This window comes from Myotis yumanensis, unplaced genomic scaffold (assembly GCF_028538775.1).
Source record: "Myotis yumanensis isolate MYYU_CA2020_CCGP unplaced genomic scaffold, mMyoYum1.0.hap1 SCAF_20, whole genome shotgun sequence".
Classification (NCBI taxonomy): domain Eukaryota; kingdom Metazoa; phylum Chordata; class Mammalia; order Chiroptera; family Vespertilionidae; genus Myotis; species Myotis yumanensis.
The window spans coordinates 1553754-1570776 of record NW_027223771.1 but is presented as its reverse complement, the minus strand read 5'-3'; the positions used below and the strand labels follow the sequence as shown (position 1 = coordinate 1570776).

General features: G+C 58.4%; 1 protein-coding gene across 3 annotated transcripts; it reads right to left on the bottom strand.

Moving 5' to 3' along the window:
• Nucleotides 1–2471: 2471 nt before the first annotated feature.
• On the bottom strand, nucleotides 2472–15992 carry FES (FES proto-oncogene, tyrosine kinase). Of its 3 annotated transcripts, none has more exons than XM_070400454.1 (19): nucleotides 15901–15992; nucleotides 15219–15431; nucleotides 14876–15049; nucleotides 11828–11924; nucleotides 11541–11724; nucleotides 9801–9938; nucleotides 9588–9707; nucleotides 9375–9497; nucleotides 9093–9279; nucleotides 8889–8972; nucleotides 8152–8361; nucleotides 7242–7364; nucleotides 6822–6875; nucleotides 5729–5847; nucleotides 5147–5241; nucleotides 4906–5029; nucleotides 4028–4185; nucleotides 3808–3930; nucleotides 2472–2963 (listed from the first exon to the last, which is right to left on the bottom strand). In XM_070400454.1, the coding sequence occupies exons 2-19, from the start codon at nucleotides 15420–15422 to the stop codon at nucleotides 2821–2823; spliced, it is 2460 nt and encodes an 819-aa protein (XP_070256555.1). In that variant the 5' UTR covers nucleotides 15423–15431; nucleotides 15901–15992; the 3' UTR covers nucleotides 2472–2820. The 3 variants fall into 3 exon arrangements, with proteins under 3 accessions (XP_070256555.1, XP_070256554.1, XP_070256556.1); XM_070400453.1 differs by having other exon boundaries at nucleotides 15897–15987; XM_070400455.1 differs by lacking the exon at nucleotides 15901–15992 and adding an exon at nucleotides 15581–15621.
• Between the last annotated feature and the right edge of the window lie 1031 nt (nucleotides 15993–17023).

Genomic DNA, 17023 nt, shown 5'->3' with positions numbered 1-17023 from the left:
CACTCGTATAAATGAATTCCCATCTGTGCCTTAGGCTGCTCCCTACCCCCCACCCCCTTCTTGTTTTTGTTTTTTCTCTCTCTCTACTTCAATTTAGACACCTTCTATTAATCTGTCTTCAAGTTCACTAATTCTGTCTTCAATCTCTAGAAGTGTGACTTTAGTTCTATGAATTTTTATGAAACCCATCCAATGAGTTTGAAATTTGGGGGATGGCATTTTTTGGTTCTACCTGCTCCTTTGATTCTAAGTAAATTACAACCCTGTTAAAAGTGTCCATATTTCCCTGTATTTTGTCCACCCTTCCCCCACCCCATTTAACAAATTAACCAGTTTTTTAAAATCGTCGTCTGCCAACTCCAATATCTGGATCATCTGTGGTCTTACTTCTGTTGTTTATGTTTTCTCTTATGTGTTGGCCCCATTTTTCTTTATTTTTTTTTTTTGCACATTTTATAATTTTTGTTTGCATGTTGCATATTGGGTGTAAAACAAGGGTAGGGAGCCCTTGGTGGTTTGGCTCAGTGGATAGAGCGTCGGCCTGCAGACTTAAAGGTCCCAGGTTCGATTCTGGTCAAGGGCAAATGCCTGGGTTGTGGGCTTGATCCCCAATTAGGGGGCGTGCAGAAGGCAGCTGATCAATGATTCTCTCTCCTCACTGATGTTTCTATCTCTCTCTCCCTCTCCTTTCCTCTCTGAAATCAATAAAAATATATTTAAAAAAAGAAAAGAAAAAGGTTAGGGACTTCACACTATGTTATTCCTTTCCTCTTCCCCACCCATACCTCCCAACCCAGAGGAGCTAGTCACCTCGATATTTTTCTTGTTCCTGTTGTAGTCAGTAGTCAAGTGCTGAGCTAAGATGGGGCAGAGTTACAGCTCTGTAACTCTCAGTCCTCCCCTGGATTGTCCCTGTCCCTTAGGAGTGGCCCTCTTGGATTTGGGGTTGAAAGCCTGGCCACTGTCCGTCTCTCTCAGCTTTCAAAATCTGCTCTTCAGAGATTCTAGGGTTAGCTCTTTAGCCTCCCAACCCACAGGTTCGAGATCTGGCCAATATCTTAAGGGGGAGTTACTGGTTTGTTTCAGGTCCCGCCTCTCAAATCCTGCAAGGCTGTGGGACTTGTCTTCCCAGCCCAGCCCCTTCCCAATGGCCTAGATGGCTCCAAAACTCAGCAAATGTTCTGTGGGAAAAACTGGCTTTGCATTTTAGGCTCCTCTTGGGGCCCAATCCATAGCACAGAAACGGCTCACTTCTCCTTTCCTCTGTTTAGGACAATCTTGCTCATCGCATGTCTCAGGGGCGTAAATAACCACCCATCAAGCATTCACCTGGGTGGGGCCCTTTCCTCCTTGGCATCTTAGTTCATCTGGTTCTTATCTCTCCTAACTACTCTCCATTCTCTTTAAAAATGACGATTATTGCCGAAACCGGTTTGGCTCAGTGGATAGAGCATCGGCCTGCGGACTGAAGGGTCCCAGGTTCGATTCCGGTCAAGGGCATGTACCTGGGTTGCGGGCACATCCCCAGTGGGAGATGTGCAGGAGGCAGCTGATCGATGTTTCTCTCTCATCGATGTTTCTAACTCTCTATCTCTCTCCCTTCCTCTCTGTAAAAAATCAATAAAATATATTTTAAAATGACGATTATCATCTTCTATATGTTTCCTCCTCCTTGTTGCAACGAGAGTGGTGGCCTGCAGAGATCTACCACATCCTACCCAGAAGCAGAAGTTCTGCTTTTCACCATTTCCAATAAAGATATGATTTGACTTCTTAATACTTCCATTGAGTCATACTCGAACTGGTTTCTCTTGTTTAAAGAAGTTACAGGCCTCTCATGTCTTTGAAAAGAGACGTCAACTATTTCCTCAACTTTCTTGGGGGGAATGGCCATTTGGCCGCAAAGTTCTGCTTTGTTCTTTGGCGCTAGACATCTTTCCTGTTTATGCTTCTAGACCTTCCCTGGTGCTGCTGGTACAGTTTCAGGTCACTTTGTGGGTTTCAGGGGGACTCAGGGATGAGAGCTCTGTTACCCCACTGCTCAGTAAGCGTGTGTGAGAGAGAAACTCCCCGCGAAGCCATTTCTTTCCCTGCAGCCACTGAGGGAAGCTCTAACTTGCCCTGACCCTCTCCTCTCTCCTGAATCTCAAGTGATCGATGCACACTTCGCAGTGTCAGCTGCTCTCGCACACTGATACGCTCATGACGTTCAGGCCTCCAGTGCCAGCCTGGATTTGCATCTGGGCTTCCTGACTCGGACGTCACCCTGACATCTGCACAGGCCCCTCGAACCGCGTCGGTTCTGCCCCGTGAACACTGCCCGTCCTCCTTCCTCTGCTCCTCCTAAGACAGTGACGACGAACCTTTTGAGCTCGGCGTGCCAGCATTTTGAAAAACCCTAACTTAACTCTGGTGCCGTGTCACATAGAGAAATGTTTTGATCTTTGCGACCATAGTAAAACAAAGACATATTTTTGATATTTATTTTGTGTATTTAAATGCCATTTAACAAAGAAAAATCAACCAAAAAAATGAGTTCGCGTGTCATAGGTTCGCCACCACTGTCCTAAGCCCTGCCCTCCAGGGGAGCGCGCATGCCAAGAGCACTAGGCGGCACAAGTGGTTTATTATTTCTGCTTGGAAGAGGAGGCCCTGGCAGGAGCGCGATGCACAGCAGACATGGGGCCGCATCCCCACCGGGGGCACGGAGGCCGGTGCCTGGAGTCCAGAGCTGTGAAGAGCCGCCGCGCTGGGAGCTGGCCCTGGGGAGGAGGTACAATCTCGCAGGCAGAGGCCCCCGGCTGGAGAGGCGGCGCAGCCTCACCGGTGCCGCTTTCGGATGCACTGCAGCTCCTGGTGGATGGCGCTGAAGCTGGGCCGCTCCCCGGGCTCGTAGGCCCAGCACTGCTCCATGAGTCTGAACACAGCGTCAGGGCACAGCTCGGGGCAGGGCAAGCGGCCCCCTGTGAGGATGAGCACAGCACCAGGGCGTGAGGAGAGAGTCTGAGGCCCCCTTGCAGCCCTGGGGGGGAGGGGGGAACCGAACCCGTGAGCAGTGGGAACTGAGTAAACCGCACTGCTTTTCAGGAGCCACGCTTCCTCACCAAGAGCCCCAAGGACACAGAGGCCCTAATCGCAACCCCACCGTGCGCTGGTTGTATGACTTCTGCAAGCCTCAGTTTTTCCTTCTCTGAAAGGGACAGATTCATTCCCGCCTCCCCTGCTGTGCTCACTCGGTGGCAGCTACAGGACTGATTGATCTTATTCGGCCCCAGTGGGAAGACCGGAAGGTGAGGGGACCCGGAGGAGTCCCCCTGCAGCACAGGGACAAACGCTTGGGCCCGGCCGGTGTGGCTCAGTGGTTGAGCATCGACCGTTCGATTCCTGGTCAGGGCCCATGCCTGGGTTGCGGGTTTCATCTCCAGTGTGAGGCGTGCAGGAGGCAGCCGATCAGTGATTCTCTCTCATCATTGATGTTTCTCTCTCTCTCCCTCTCTCTTCCTCTCTCTAAAAATCCATACAAAATCTTTTTTTTTTTTTATAGAGAGGAAGGGAGAGGGATAGTTAGAAACATCGATGAGAGAGAAACATCGATTCAGCTGCCTCCTGCACACCCCCTACTGAGGATGAGCCCGATACCAAGGTACATGCCCTTGACCGGAATCGAACCTGGGACCCTTGAGTCCGCAGGCCGACGCTCTATCCACTGAGCCAAACCGGTCAGGGCTCAATACAAAATCTTTAAAAAAAAAACCAAAACACCCCAAAACTTGGCTGCGAGGCTGCTGTCAGAGCGGGCTGCCTTACCCTTTTCTATGAACTCCCGCGTCTGCTGATTGCTGAGGTTGGGGTACGGCGAGGCCCCCAGGCTGAAGGTCTCCCAGAGCAAGATGCCAAAGCTCCACACATCGCTCTCGGAGGAATAGCGGCCTGCAAGGGGGCGGGCGGCGTGAGAGGGCCGCCACGTCCTCGGTCAGAGGGAGGTGAGCCCGGGCTGGCCCTCGAGGCCTGGATGCCATTGGCTTACCGTAGTTCAGAGCCTCGGGTGCCGTCCACTTCACGGGGACTTGCCTGAGGCCCCCCGAGGCGGCGTAGATCCCGTCCTCCTCCTCCCGGGACATCCCGAAGTCACTGATCTTCAGGACGTTCTTCTCCGTGACCAGGCAGTTCCGGGCAGCCAGGTCCCTGGGAAGAGCAGGAAAGGGCCTCACTCAGTCACCGTCCATGCAGCACCTGCCACCGGCCTGACCTGGGCCCCCCAGGCACACCCATGAACAAGGGCTGCTCTCTGACCGAGCTGGTGTGGCTCAGTGGATAGAGCAGGGGTGGGCAAACTTTTTGACTCGAGGGCCACAATGGGTTCTTAAACTGGACCGGAGGGCGGGAACAAAAGCATGGATGGAGTGTTTGTGTGAACTAATATAAATTCAAAGTAAACATCATTACATAAAAGGGTACGGTCTTTTTTTTTTTTTTTTTTAGTTTTATTCATTTCAAAGGGGCCGGATCTGGCCCGTGGGTTGTAGTTTGCCCACAGCTGGGATAGAGTGTCGGCCTGCAGACTGAAGGGTCCCGGGTTCTATTCCAGTCAAGGGCACATGCCTGGGTTGTGGGCTCGCTGCCCAGTGGGGGGGCGTGCAGGAGGCAGCCGATCAATGATTCTCTCTCATCATTGATATTTCTATTTCTCTCTCCCTTCCCCTTCCTCTCTGAAAAGAAAAACAAAAAACCCAAAAAAGCAAAAAACAAAAAGACTGCTCTCTGCCCTTGAGAGGCGAACCCCAGCGCTGGAGTCGGACCTGCAGGTGAATGAGGGGTGCTGGGTGACAGCACGGCCTGAACCTAGGGGGGTTACGTGGGGGTGAGGGGGGCAGGCTGGGCTGTGTGAGGGTGCTCCCCGCTCACCGGTGGATGCAGCCCTTGCTCTCCAGGTACTCCATGCCCGCAGCTGCATCCCCCACCATCTGCAGCAGAGTCTTCATCCGAAGCCGGGCTCCCTCAGTCCGAAGGAAGGTCAGGAAGTCGCCTCCTGGGGGTGGATGGGGGAGCCTTGCTGAGCCTCCTGCAGGCGGGGGCGGGGGCAGGGGGGGGGCTCCGACCCAGGGGGCTGAGGTCCCCACCCCTGGAGAGCTGGCCCTGGGCTCACCCTGCACCAGCTCCATGACGATGTAGATGGGCTGTTTCTGGGTGCAGACGCCGATGAGACGCACGATGTTGGGGTGGCTGTACTGCTTCAGGATCCTGGCGGGCACTGCTGCTTAGGCTCCCACCGTGGGGGCCTACACATCCTACCCCAGCCCCAGGGACCCCAGGGAACCCCAGGGAGCCCCAGGGATCCCCAGGGAGCCCGAGGGAACCCCAGGGAGCCCCAGGGAGCCCCAGGGAACCCCAGGGACCCCAGGGAACCCGAGGGAGGACGGGGATCCCCAGGGAGCCCGAGGGAACCCCAGGGAGCCCCAGGGAACCCCAGGGAACCCCAGGGAGCCCCAGGGAGCCCCAGGGAGCCCGAGGGAGGACGGGGAAAGGGCAGAAGAGCGAGCTTGGCCTCTGAGGTCAGGGGGCCTGGACGTGTGACCTTGGGTGGGGTCACTGAGCCTGAACCCCTCTGCCCTGGTGGAGGTGGGGGGTCTGTGAGGATGACATGACACCACGGAAGTCAAGCTCTCTGTCACCGTGCCAGAGGAGCCCGTTGAGGGGCCACGGCGGTGACCCTTATGTCATCACCTACCTGGCTTCCTGCAGAAACTTGGCCTTGAGGTCAGGCGGCAGCGTCTCCCGACAGGATTTCACCGCCACCAGGGTGTTGTCCACTCGCAGGCGCCCGCTGAACACTTCGCCGAAGTTCCCCTGCAACGGTCCGGGGTTCCTACCCGTCGTCTCTGGACCACAGTGCCCTCGTCTCAGGGGACAGCCCACCGGGCCCCCACCCGCCCTTGGCTCAAGGCCCCATCCCGGCTCTCTGGTTTACCCCTGGTTAGGGGACCGAGGGCGTCCACATGGGACAGGCAGGGAATGTCACCTCTGACATGCTCACTAAAGAGAAGTGACACAGACAATCCAAAAGCCACTTTCCGCCCCGGCCGGTGTGGCTCAGTGGTTGGGCCTCGACCTCAGAACCAGGAGGTCACGGTTTGATTCCCGGCCAAGGGCTCATGCCCAGGTTTCGGGCTCGATCCCCAGTGGGGGGCGTGCAGGAGGCAGCTGATCCATGATTCTCTCTCATCATCGATGTTTCTATCTCTCTCTCCCTCCCTCTGTTCCTCTCTGAAATCAATAAAAATATATATTTAAAAAACAAACAAAAGAATAACAACAGCTACTTTCCCTTGGGTTGGAAAAGCCTTGTGATCGTTAGGAAACTGACTTCTTTCCTAAGCAGGTATTTTATAGCTCACAGGAGCACAGTGCGTCCCCTCTCGCACACCACAGCTCCCTGGGGAGGCGGGTGGGGTGGGGAGGCAGGGACCCTGTCGGGGGGAGGCAGAGCCCTGTGGGAGGGGGAGGCAGGGACCCTGTGCTGGGGGAGGCAGAGCCCTGTGAGGGGGGGGGGGGGCAGGGGCCCTGTGGGTGGGGAGGCAGGGGCCCTGTGGGTGGGGTAGGGGCTGGTGTGGGGGGGGTGCCAGCAGCAGGGACTTCCCCTGTTTCCTGCAGAATGGTGCATGGTGGTGGCCGGGAGGGGAGCAGGGTACGAGCTGGGGATCAGAGAGGCAGGAAGCAGAAGAGCTCTGGGAGGGGGGCCTTGGTGTGACTCGGGGGGTGGGGGGGCTGGAAGGAAGTGGGACAATGCAGGTATCCAGGAGGCCGCAGGGCACTCAACTCACCCGCCCAATCTGCTCGCCCAACACCAGGTCCTCGTGGTTCAGCGCCCACTTGTCCTGAGGAAGGGGGGGCGGGGTCAGAAGCGAGCGAAGGGAAGGTGTACTGGGCCCTGAGAAAGACTGAACATCTCCCACCGAGGCTACATCTTTCATTTCTTGGTGCCTCAGTTTGTTAGTCTGTAAAATGGGGGTTGGACCCTATCAGGATCCTACTCGGGGAACTTTGGGGACCAGGCAGGGGCCAAAGTTCGCCAGCCTGTGGATGGGAGTGGCCCTGACCTTCCAAATCCAGCAGGTGGCTGCCCCTGTGTGGAGCCCAGAGACTGGGGACCTGGAAAGGCCCTCCTGCCCGATTCTTTGGGCCTGAACCCCGCTCCCCAAGGCCTGCCGTGGGCGGGGTGGGTGGCCGGGGCGCAGGCTTACCTTGTTCACAGCCCTGCTCAGGACAATACCGCTCTTCTTGGTGAGGGGCTGCTGGGAGCGCAGCAGGTGGTCGATGAGCAAGGGAATGCTTGGAAAGCCATCGCCCTCCAGTCGGTACAGGTTCTGCGGGGCAGGGCGTCCTGGGGTCAGCAGCCTCCACTGCTGAGGGGACCTGAGCCCTCGGGGGAGGGGGCCTGAGCCCTCGGGGGAGGGGGCGGGGAGCAGCAGGGAGAAAGGGTCTGCCCAGGACGAGAGGCAGAGACACTGCAGAAAGGCATAACCTGCCCGGCCAGTGTGGCTCAGTGGTTGAGCATCAACCTTTGAACCAGGAGATCACGGTTTGATTCCTGGTCAGGGCACATGCCCGGGTTGCAGGCTCGATTCCCAGTGTGGGGCGTGCAGGAGGCAGCCGATCAGCGACTCTCTCTCAGCATTGATGTTTCTATCTCTCCCTCCCTCTCAAGTCAATAAAAACATATTAAAAAGAAAGGAAGGAAGGAAGGAAGGAAGGGAGGAAGGAAAAAAGAGGAGGGGAGGGGAGTGGAGGGGAGGGGAGGGGAGAGAAGAGAAAAGAAAAGAAAAGAAAAGAAAAGAAAAGAAAAGAAAAGAAAAGAAAAGGAAAGGAAAGGAAAGGAAAGAAAAGAAAAAAGGAGGAAGAAAGGTATAACCTCATGGCTCCCCTCCTCCGGGCAGAACCCGCACTGAAGGCTTAAGCCTGTTTGGCTGCAGGAACTGAGGGGTCTCTGTGGCCCAGGCAGCTCTGCCAGGGAGGCACCCCTTCACCCCTGGCGAGGCCATCCCCCCCGGCGGCCGGGAGGGTGGCCCGGGCGCTCTGCCAGGGAGGCACCCTCCTACCCCGGGGAGCCCCCCCCTCCCCCCGGCGGCCGGGAGGGGGGGCCGGCGCACTCACGTCCGCGGACTGGATGATGAAGTGTCGGGGCTGGCCGTCCCACAGCACGGACAGCACGGACTCCTGCTTGCCCTGGCTCTCCCGCACCAGGAAGTCCCCGGACTGTGTCAGCAGCTCCGTCACCTCTGCCCGCGGGATGGCCCCGTGGTACCACAGCTGCTCGTGCAGGGGCTTCTGGACCTCGGGGATGAGCTGCAGCGGTGGGGGGAGCTGGGGAGGGGCAGGGGAGGAGCGAGGGGGGTGACCGGGAGGCCAGCGGGGGTCAGGAGGGTGTCTGTCTTACAGGCCCCTCAGTCCTCCCAAACCACCCCAGGAGCAGGCCGAGCCGTCCGCACGCCCCAGAGCAGGCTGTCGAGAATGGCGCGGGCTCCAGGCAGAGCTGGGACGGGAAGCCAGCTGGCCGGCCCCACACCACGCGTTTGCCTTTCACACCAGGCCACAGCCCCTGCCCCCCCCCCACCCCAGCAGGAAGAGCTGTGGGGTAACCAAGCCTGCAGGTCCCTTTAGCACTGTGGTGGCAGAGGGAAGGGGAGTGGGGTTGGCAGGATCCGGGGACACCTATGCCAGGACACCCAATAAAAGTAGCCTGGGCAGAGCCTTCTCTCTATTTGGGCAACCCAGTGGCCACTCAGACACCACGGTCAGAGGGGCTCAGGGCGGCCTCTCTGAGATCCTGGCCGGCCCACGCCCTGGGCGAAGGGGCAGGCAGAGGCGCGGGCCGGCCAGGCCTCACTCACCGAGAACTTGGGGCGAAAGATTCCCGAGATGTGGGTCTTGAGGATCTCCAGGGTGGGCGTCCTTCCCCCTTCCCGCTCCGGCTCCTGAGGCCAGGGACAGACGTCAGCGGGTGGCCAGGCTTGGGGAGGGGGAGGGCGACAGTGAGGAGCTCGGCCCGGGCAGGCCGGCTGGGTGGCCCCGTGGGTGGGGGTGGGGGCGCTCACCGAGGACGACGTGGAGTGGCGGTCATCCTGCAGCAGGGGCACCGGCGGGGGCTCGCCGGGGCCCAGCCGTTCCAGCTTGGCCTGCAGCAGCTCCTGCTGGGCCTGCAGCTTGGCCTGGCTGCACAGCACCACCTGCAGCCCCTGCAGCTCCTCCTGCAACACCTGCCTCTTGCTCAGCAGGTAGACCCTGCAGGCGGGCAGGTGGGGCCGGGGAGAGAGGGCTCAGCCTGCAGCCAGCAAGGCGGGGTGGGGGGGGAGGCTGCTGTAGGTGGGACCTCTCACCGCTGCCTGGGGTGGATGGCCTGCTCCTCGTGCCGGAGCTCACGCTGCAGCTGAGTGACCATCTCCTGCCGGCCGAGCACCATCTGGGTGACCGCAGCCAGCTCATCGGTCACTGCAGTCAGCCTGTGCCAGGAGGAAGGGCAGGGTTGGAGCCGCCCCTCGGACAACCCCTGCAGCCAGACAGCGCCCGCCCCGTGCCGGCCTGCCACCCACGCGTGCTGCACGCTCTCCACCGTCAGCTCATTCAACTGCAGCTCCCCCGGCTCCAGGGCCTCGCCCTCCTCCAGCAGCGACTCATCGAAGGTGACGCAGGGTGGGACGTCAGGGACGGACCTGCGGGGGGGACAGGGCCCGGTCAGGGAACAGGCCAGCAGCTCCGGTGCCGGGCAGGGGCGAGGAGGGGCAGCAAGTCCAAGGCCATCTTACCCGTGCTGCCGCAGGAAGCCGTGGTACTCGGCCTCGGGCTGGATGCGGGCAGCGGCTGCCGCCATCTCCTGGTGAATGGCCGCCACCTCGTCCTGCACCAGGCTGCTGATCTCCAGGTATTCCTGCAGGATCTCCTTCCTACCCCCCCGACGGGACCCCGGGTCAGCCGGGCCTCGGGCTGGGGCAAGGCTGGGAAGCTGGGGCCCCGACTCTGGGTTGGGAGTCAGCAGTGGGGGGTTGAGCCCCCACCTTCTCGCTGACAGGCCAAATGACCAGCCCATCAGGCAAACTACTGACCGTCTCCTGACCTCCACTCCCTGTTATGTGTGATGGGGGAGCTGGGAGTGGTAATGAGGGCCCAGTGAGATTGTGCGTGGTATGCAGTACACACGACGAACATGCTGGTTAAAAGTGAGCTACAGCCCTAGCCCGTGTGGCTCAGTGGGTAGAGCGTCGGCCTGCGGACTGAAGGATCCGGGTTCGATTCCAGTCAAGGGCACCTGCTCAGGATACAGGCTTACTCCCCAGTAGGGGGCGTGCAGGAGGCAGATGATCAATGCTTCTCTCTCATCATTGATGTTTCTCTCTCCCTCTCCCTTCCTCTCTGAAATCAATAAAAATACATTTTTTAAAAAAAGTGAGCTACAATCACACATGCATCAGTCATCGATGTGCTGCGACCCCCACACTGATGTCTCCAGTCCCAGCACCTCCTCAGAGCCCCAGTCTCAAGTACCCATCTACGTACTCAAACGCCCCCCGTTGGACACCAAACTCCACTCATTGAAAGGGAGTTCCTTTTCTTGGCTCCCGAACCTGGAACCTGTTTCTCCCATAGCCTTCTCCACGTAAGCTAACGGCGACTGCATCTTCCAGGAGCGCCGGGCCAAACCCTCCGCGTCACTCTGAACGCCTCTATTCCACGCCCCACTTCCAGTCCAGGAGGTCGTCCCACTTGCACCACTTTCAACCTACACCCAGCACCTGACCCCTTCTCCCCTCTATGGGTCCCAGCAGCCACGGGCTGTGGTCTGGATTACTGCAGATGCCTCCTGTCTGGTCCTCCCTGCCGTTGGCCTTGCCCCCTGAGGCCAAAGTCCTTGCAGTGGCCTGCTGGACCCTCTACAGCCCAGCAGCCCCCACGCCTGGACAGCTCCGGCCTCGCGTCTGACTCAGCCCCTCCCTGACTCTGTGCAGGCCACACCGGCCTCCTCGCTTTCCCCTCACTTCAGGCCATCTCCTGCCTCAGGGCCTTTGCACCTGCTGCTCCCTTTTCCTGGTGTGGCTTTTCTCCCAGCATCCCCTGGCCCATGCCTCCACCTCTGAGGCTTTTTCACACCACTCTGTTTAAGGCTGCCTCCCCACCGCCCCTTCCTTGTTTTTGTTTTCTCCAGAACACTTGTCGCTTCTAACATGCTTTTTACTTTAGTTACTGACTCTCTTTCCTCTCTACCCTGACATGAATGATCTTAGCGGATAGGTATTTTTTGGTGTTTTTCTCTGCTGTATCCCAGAGCCTAGAATGATCTCAATAAATATAATTAAAACCCTGTAATAAGGGGCCCTGGGATCATGTGATTCAGATACACATCGAATGGCTCCAATCCTCGGCCCAAGGCCCGTTCCCACGTGATTCTACGACCATCACTGTCACGGGACTGACTTCTCTGGACCCTGCCTCTGGGCACGGGGGCAGGGTGATGGGGCTGTGACGGGGTGGGGCGGGGGCCCGGGGCTCACAGGATGCAGGCCATCTCCTGGTGCAGGTCCTGCAGCGACTGGAGCAGGCTGGGCAGCATGAGCTGGTGGTGGTGCTGGTGGTGCAGCTGCGCAGCCCGCACGCCAAGCACGTAGCGGTTGTGATGAGCGAAGAGCTTCCACAGGCTGCGCACGTACTTGTCCTTGGCCTTGTCGCGGTCCTTGTCTGCGAGGTTAAGGGGAGGGGGTGTGGGTGACGGCACAGAGGCCTGGGCAGCCCCTGCCTCCTCTCCGGGCACCTGTGGACGGGTCCGAGGGAAGCCACGCACCTTTGCTGGCCTCCTGGTATTTGCGCCTGGCCTGGGCGCTGTCCCGCGCCAGGGTTCGGTACTGGTTCTTCAGCTTCTCAATGTCCTGGTTGTGGGTCTGGGGAGAGAGAAGAGGCAGTGTGGTCAGCAGGTCCCCAGGGCAGCAAGTCCAAGGCCAAGCCCCAGGAAGGGCCGGCGGACCTCTGGGGCCTGACCTCTGCGGCCGAGGCTACGGCAGAGGAGCTGGGCCGAGGACAGCCCCTGGGGAGGCAGAGAGAGGACGGGGTAAGTGACAACTGCCCCTCCTCAGCCCAGAGTGGTATCTGGTGGCAGGCAGGGCCCCGCTGCAGGCACATAGAGCTCCACACTGTGGATGCCATCCTGAAATGGTCAATAATTCTTTGACAAGGCCTTGAAAGCATATATGCACAACCCATGGACACAGACAATAGGGTGATGAGGGCCTGGGGCAGGGGCGAGCTGGAAGGGGTCAATGGGGGGAAAAAGGGGACATCTGTAATACTGTCAACAATAAAGATTTTAAAAAAGAAAGAAATTCCTACTTAAAATGCTTAAAAAAAGATCACCATCAATGAAGGGGTCTGGCAGGGTGGATGATTTAGCTCAGGCTGCCATAACAGAATAGCATAGCTTAAACAGTTTTATTTTTTTAAATATATTTTATTGATTTTTTACAGAGAGGAAGGGAGAGGGATAGAGAGTTAGAAACATCGATGAGAGAGAAACATCGATCAGCTGCCTCCTGCGCATCTCCCCACTGGGGATGTGCCCGCAACCAAGGTACATGCCCTTGACCGGAATCAAACCTGGGACCCTTGAGTCCGCAGGCCGACGCTCTATCCACTGAGCCAAACCGGTTAGGGCTTAAACAGTTTTATTATATTTCATGAGAATAAAATGACTTTCTTGGGAAAAAAAAAATAGTAATTCCTGGACAGGGCCCCACATTTTCACTTTGCACCGAGTCCTGCAAGGGGGCAGGAAAAATAGATGGTCGAGACCAGAGTTCTCGTCCCAATTCCCCTGTTGAGGGACTGGGATGCTGTCGGGCCAGTTCCAGCCTCTCCTCTGAGCCTCAGTTTCCCCATCTGTAACCGAGGGAAACGCATAGACTGCACGAGCCTTTTCCTTCGAGGGCCAGCTGGTGAACATTTTATTTTTATTATTTTTTTAAGTATATTTTTATTGATTTCAGAGAGGAAGGGAGAGGGAGAGAGAGATAGAAACATCAATGATAAGAGAGAATCCTTGATCAGCTGCCTCCCGCACGCCCCCTACTGGGGATCAAGCCTGCGACCTTGGGCATGTGCCCTTGACCAGAATTGAACCCGGGACCCTTCAGTCCACAGGCTGACGCTCTATCCACTGAGCCAAACCAGCCAGGGCTGGCAGACCCTGTGTTTTAGATAAGCTTTTGGGGAGAGAGGAGAATGGGTTGACACTGGCCACCAGGGGCCGCTGTGGGTCCACAGCAAGGCTGGCTTTTGCACTGGACCCTGGGGGTGGTACAGGGGCTTGACCGGAACGTTGAACTAGAACAGCAATTTCAACCTTTTTCATCTCATGGCACACATAAACTCATCACCAAAATCCTGCGGCACACCGAAAAATATATTTTTGCCGGTCTGGCAAAACAAATAGGATACTTTTGATTGGCTTACAAAACACTACTACTAATAAAAGTAGCAATTATTGCTCTGGCTGGTTTGGCTCAGTGGATAGAGTGTCGGCCTGCGGACCGGGTTCGATTCCAGTCAAGGGCATGTACCTCCGTTACAGGCTCCTCCCTGGCCCTGGTTGGGGCATGTGCCGGAGGCAACCAATCGATGTATTTCAATCACGTTGATGTTTCTCGACCAGCAAGACGCAACTCCATTATATGACTTATATATTTATGAGTCAAGCCACACTGGATGGCTGTTGTTGTGTTGGCTGTTGTCATTTTTTTTACTTGACAATCTAAGGGAAAAGAGGTCAGTGCCCCTGACTAAACAGTCAGGTATTGCAAGTTTTAAAAATTCTTGTGGCCCTAGCTGGTTTGGCTCAGTGGATAAAGCAGGGGTCCTCAAATTTTTTAAACGGGGGGCCAGTTCACTGTCCCTCAGACCGTTGGAGGGTTGGACTATAGTTTAAAAAAAAACTATGAACAAATTCCTATGCACACTGCACATATCTTATTTTGAAGTAAAAAAACAAAACGGGAACAAATACAATATTTGTATTTGCATGTGGCCCGCGGGCCGTAGTTTGAGGACCCCTGGGATAGAGCATTGGCCTGCAGACAGAGGGTCCCGGGTTCGATTCCGGTCGAGGGCACATGCCCGGGTTTCGGGCTCAATCCCCAGTGGGGGGCGTGCAGGAGGCAGCCAATCCATGATTCTCTCTCATCACTGATATTTCTCTCTCTCTCCCTCTCTCTTCCTCTCTGAAATCGATACAAATATATTTAAAAAATAAAATTCTTGTGGCGCACCAGTGGGCCGCAGCACACCCGTTGAAAATCGCTGAATGACAGGCTGAAACACCCAGGTAAACAGCGCCAGGCGCTGGGAGAGCAACAGACGCAGGAGCTGAGCCGGATTCAAATGCAGGCAGGCCGACTTCACAGCCCCCGTCTTTAACCTCTGTGCTGGGGCCTCTGTGCTGGGGCCACACTGCTGCCTTGTGGCGTCCCTTGGGCCCTGAGAGGAGTCCACCCAGGACAAGGACAGACAGACTAGCCCTCGTTCCTCTCCCTGTCTCTCAGCCCCAGAGCCCGCTGATGCCCTGCGCTACCCAGGCAATGGCGGGACCACTCATCCTTGTACTCCCGGCACTCTGCCCAGAGGCACAGAGTGACAGAAAGTAAAATGCACGGGGAGGCCCCGCTGGAGGGCAGCCCAAGCCCGGCGAGGCAGCAAACCAGGCGGGAAAGGAAGCTGCGGGGGGCGGGCCTGCGGTCAGGACTTCCACTTCCCTGTGAATCCAGGGGCTCTTGTGCAAAGCCAGCCCTTTGAGCTCAAAGTGTGGGCAGAGAGGCCCAGGTGACGGCCCAGGACGCCCACCCACCTTGGTGAGGTCGTGCTGCAGCTGCTGCCACTGCTCGCTGTAGGTCTTGCGCAGCTGCTGCCGCACCCCGATCAGCAGGCTCAGCTTGCTCAGGGGCCCGGAGTTCAGATCTTCGGCGTGCTGCCTCAGCAACCGGCTCAGGCCCTCCGTCAGGCTGGTGATCTCTGCCCAGGACTGCGGGGGCGGGAGGGGTCACGGGGAGGGGACAATGGCCTCGGAGCCTGGGACTGCCCCCTCTCTCACCCTCCCCAGGGGCATTCGGGAAAGGAAGGGGCAGGCAGATAACCCTGGAACCCACAGGCATTCCTCGGGGCGAGGGTGGGAAGGGGGCGAGGAGGCCCACCTGGCTGATGGGGCTGTCGGGGCCGGCCCGGTTCTGGGCCCCGCTGTCCTGCATGTGGTGCAGCAGGCCCGCGTATTCCCGGTCACTCTTGACCCGCTGGGCCATCCACTTCCTCATGCCCTCCAGCAGCCGCAGCTCGGCCTCCTGCATCTGCTGCACGGCCGTGTGGGCCTGGGGGCTGCACAGCTCCGAAGAGAAGCCCATAGTGCTGTTCTGGGCACAGAGAAAGGAGAGGCCGTCAGCGGGGGAGGCAGCTGCTGGAGGTGGAGGAGGAGGGCAGGGAGGCCTGGGGGCTGAGGACCCAGAGGAGTTGCAGGCAGGAGGGAGGAAGGTGGGGGCCTGTCCTGCTGACCAGCACTCACAGGTACAAACACCACCTGGCTTGGGACTGACTCTCACTGCTTCCTGTGTGCCAGGCCTCCCACCCAGCACCCGTTACAGGGGCGCATGCACCCAGGGCCCTTGGCAGGGCCCAGCTCTCCCCTGCAGGCGCCCCAGGGAGACCCTGAGCAATGGGGCACCCACAGCCTGGGCCCTGCTCCTGCAGCCACTCCTGCCCCACCCGCCCCCGTGTCTCTAGCCTGCTGGGCCCCAGCCCCTGCCCCTGGGCCGCCTCCCCCCCCCCACCCCCCCGCCCCCTGCCTGCCTCCTGGGCCTTGGCCAGGAGTTACCACTCACTCACAGCTTGGGCAGCTGATCCAGGGGCGCCGAGGGCTGCCTTAGGCCCAGCCAACTGGCCAGTTCCTGATTCGGTGCTTCCTCCTCCCGGGTTTCAGTTGGCTCAGACCCCGGGGCGGGCCGCTGAGGGGAAGGGGCGGGCAGTAGCCCCCATGCCTGCCGGCCCTCCTGCCCAGCCCCAGCCGCGGAAACGGAAGGGAGGAGGGGCCGGGGAAGAATAGCCCTGCGAGGGCAGCCTGGGCCAGCAATCCCCAGGGCCTGGGGTGGGGACGGAGAGTGGCCCCAGGGTGCCTAGGAGGGGCGGGCGCTGGGAGAGGCTGCCGGGCCTCTGAGCCTGGGAGTCCGGCGGCAGGTAGCAGTCCTAGCAGCAGCCCAGTGGCCGGAAGAGTAACGGAGAGCATAGGCCAGGCCCTCCCCACCCCAGGGTTCTCCAAGGGGCACCCAGGTGCGGGCTCCATTTAAGGAAAACTTCCAAGTCAATCTACCAAGGAGAGGCCTGCTTGTCAGGCACAGGTCCTGATGGACCAATCCCCACTCCCCTGCCCTAGGCAGGAGCTCCCTGTTCCAGGGAGACCTGGGGGTGGGGGTGGGGCTGGGGTAGAGTTTACCCAGCTGGGCCTTAGGGTCTCCCAGCTGGAGCACCCCGGCCTTCCTGGTCCCACCGGAGGCCTCAGCCCTGCACCTGGTGGCCAGGCCACTTCCTTCAGCCAAGGGAGACCCTGAGCAATGGGGCACCCCCTGCTGGACACCGGGCCTGTGGGGTGGGGTGCTCAGCTTGTCCCACCCCAGGGGCTTGTCTCCAGCTGCTGCCTCCTTCTAGACCCCTCTGCTCCCTAACGGAGGCCCTGGGACCCCTCAGCAGACAGGCCTCGGGGTCCTGACTTGGGCCCACCTCGAGGCACGCAGGACATCACACTGGGCATCTCATCCCCATCCCCTGCCCCTCCCCCCATGCAGTCCCGGGGTCCTGGGAAGAACAGTACCACCACACTGGAGACCAGGTCTCGATTGCATAGGTATGCAAGTTTAATCACTTTAAAACTTCTAATATTATCGGTTTCCATTAAATAGAACCAACAATGCTGGGCCTGTTTAAATTACAAGGAAAAAAAAAAATCACTGTGTAC

Excerpts from the sequence above, each read along its gene's own strand:
- FES (XM_070400454.1), bottom strand. The coding sequence starts at position 15,422 with ATGGGCTTCTCTTCGGAGCTGTGCAGCCCCCAGGCCCACACGGCCGTG. Across the intron at positions 6,876-7,241 it reads TGAGCAGGGCTGTGAACAAG|GACAAGTGGGCGCTGAACCA; the intron begins GTAAGCCTGCGC and ends CCCCTTCCTCAG. Across the intron at positions 5,242-5,728 it reads AAGTTTCTGCAGGAAGCCAG|GATCCTGAAGCAGTACAGCC; the intron begins GTAGGTGATGAC and ends AGTGCCCGCCAG.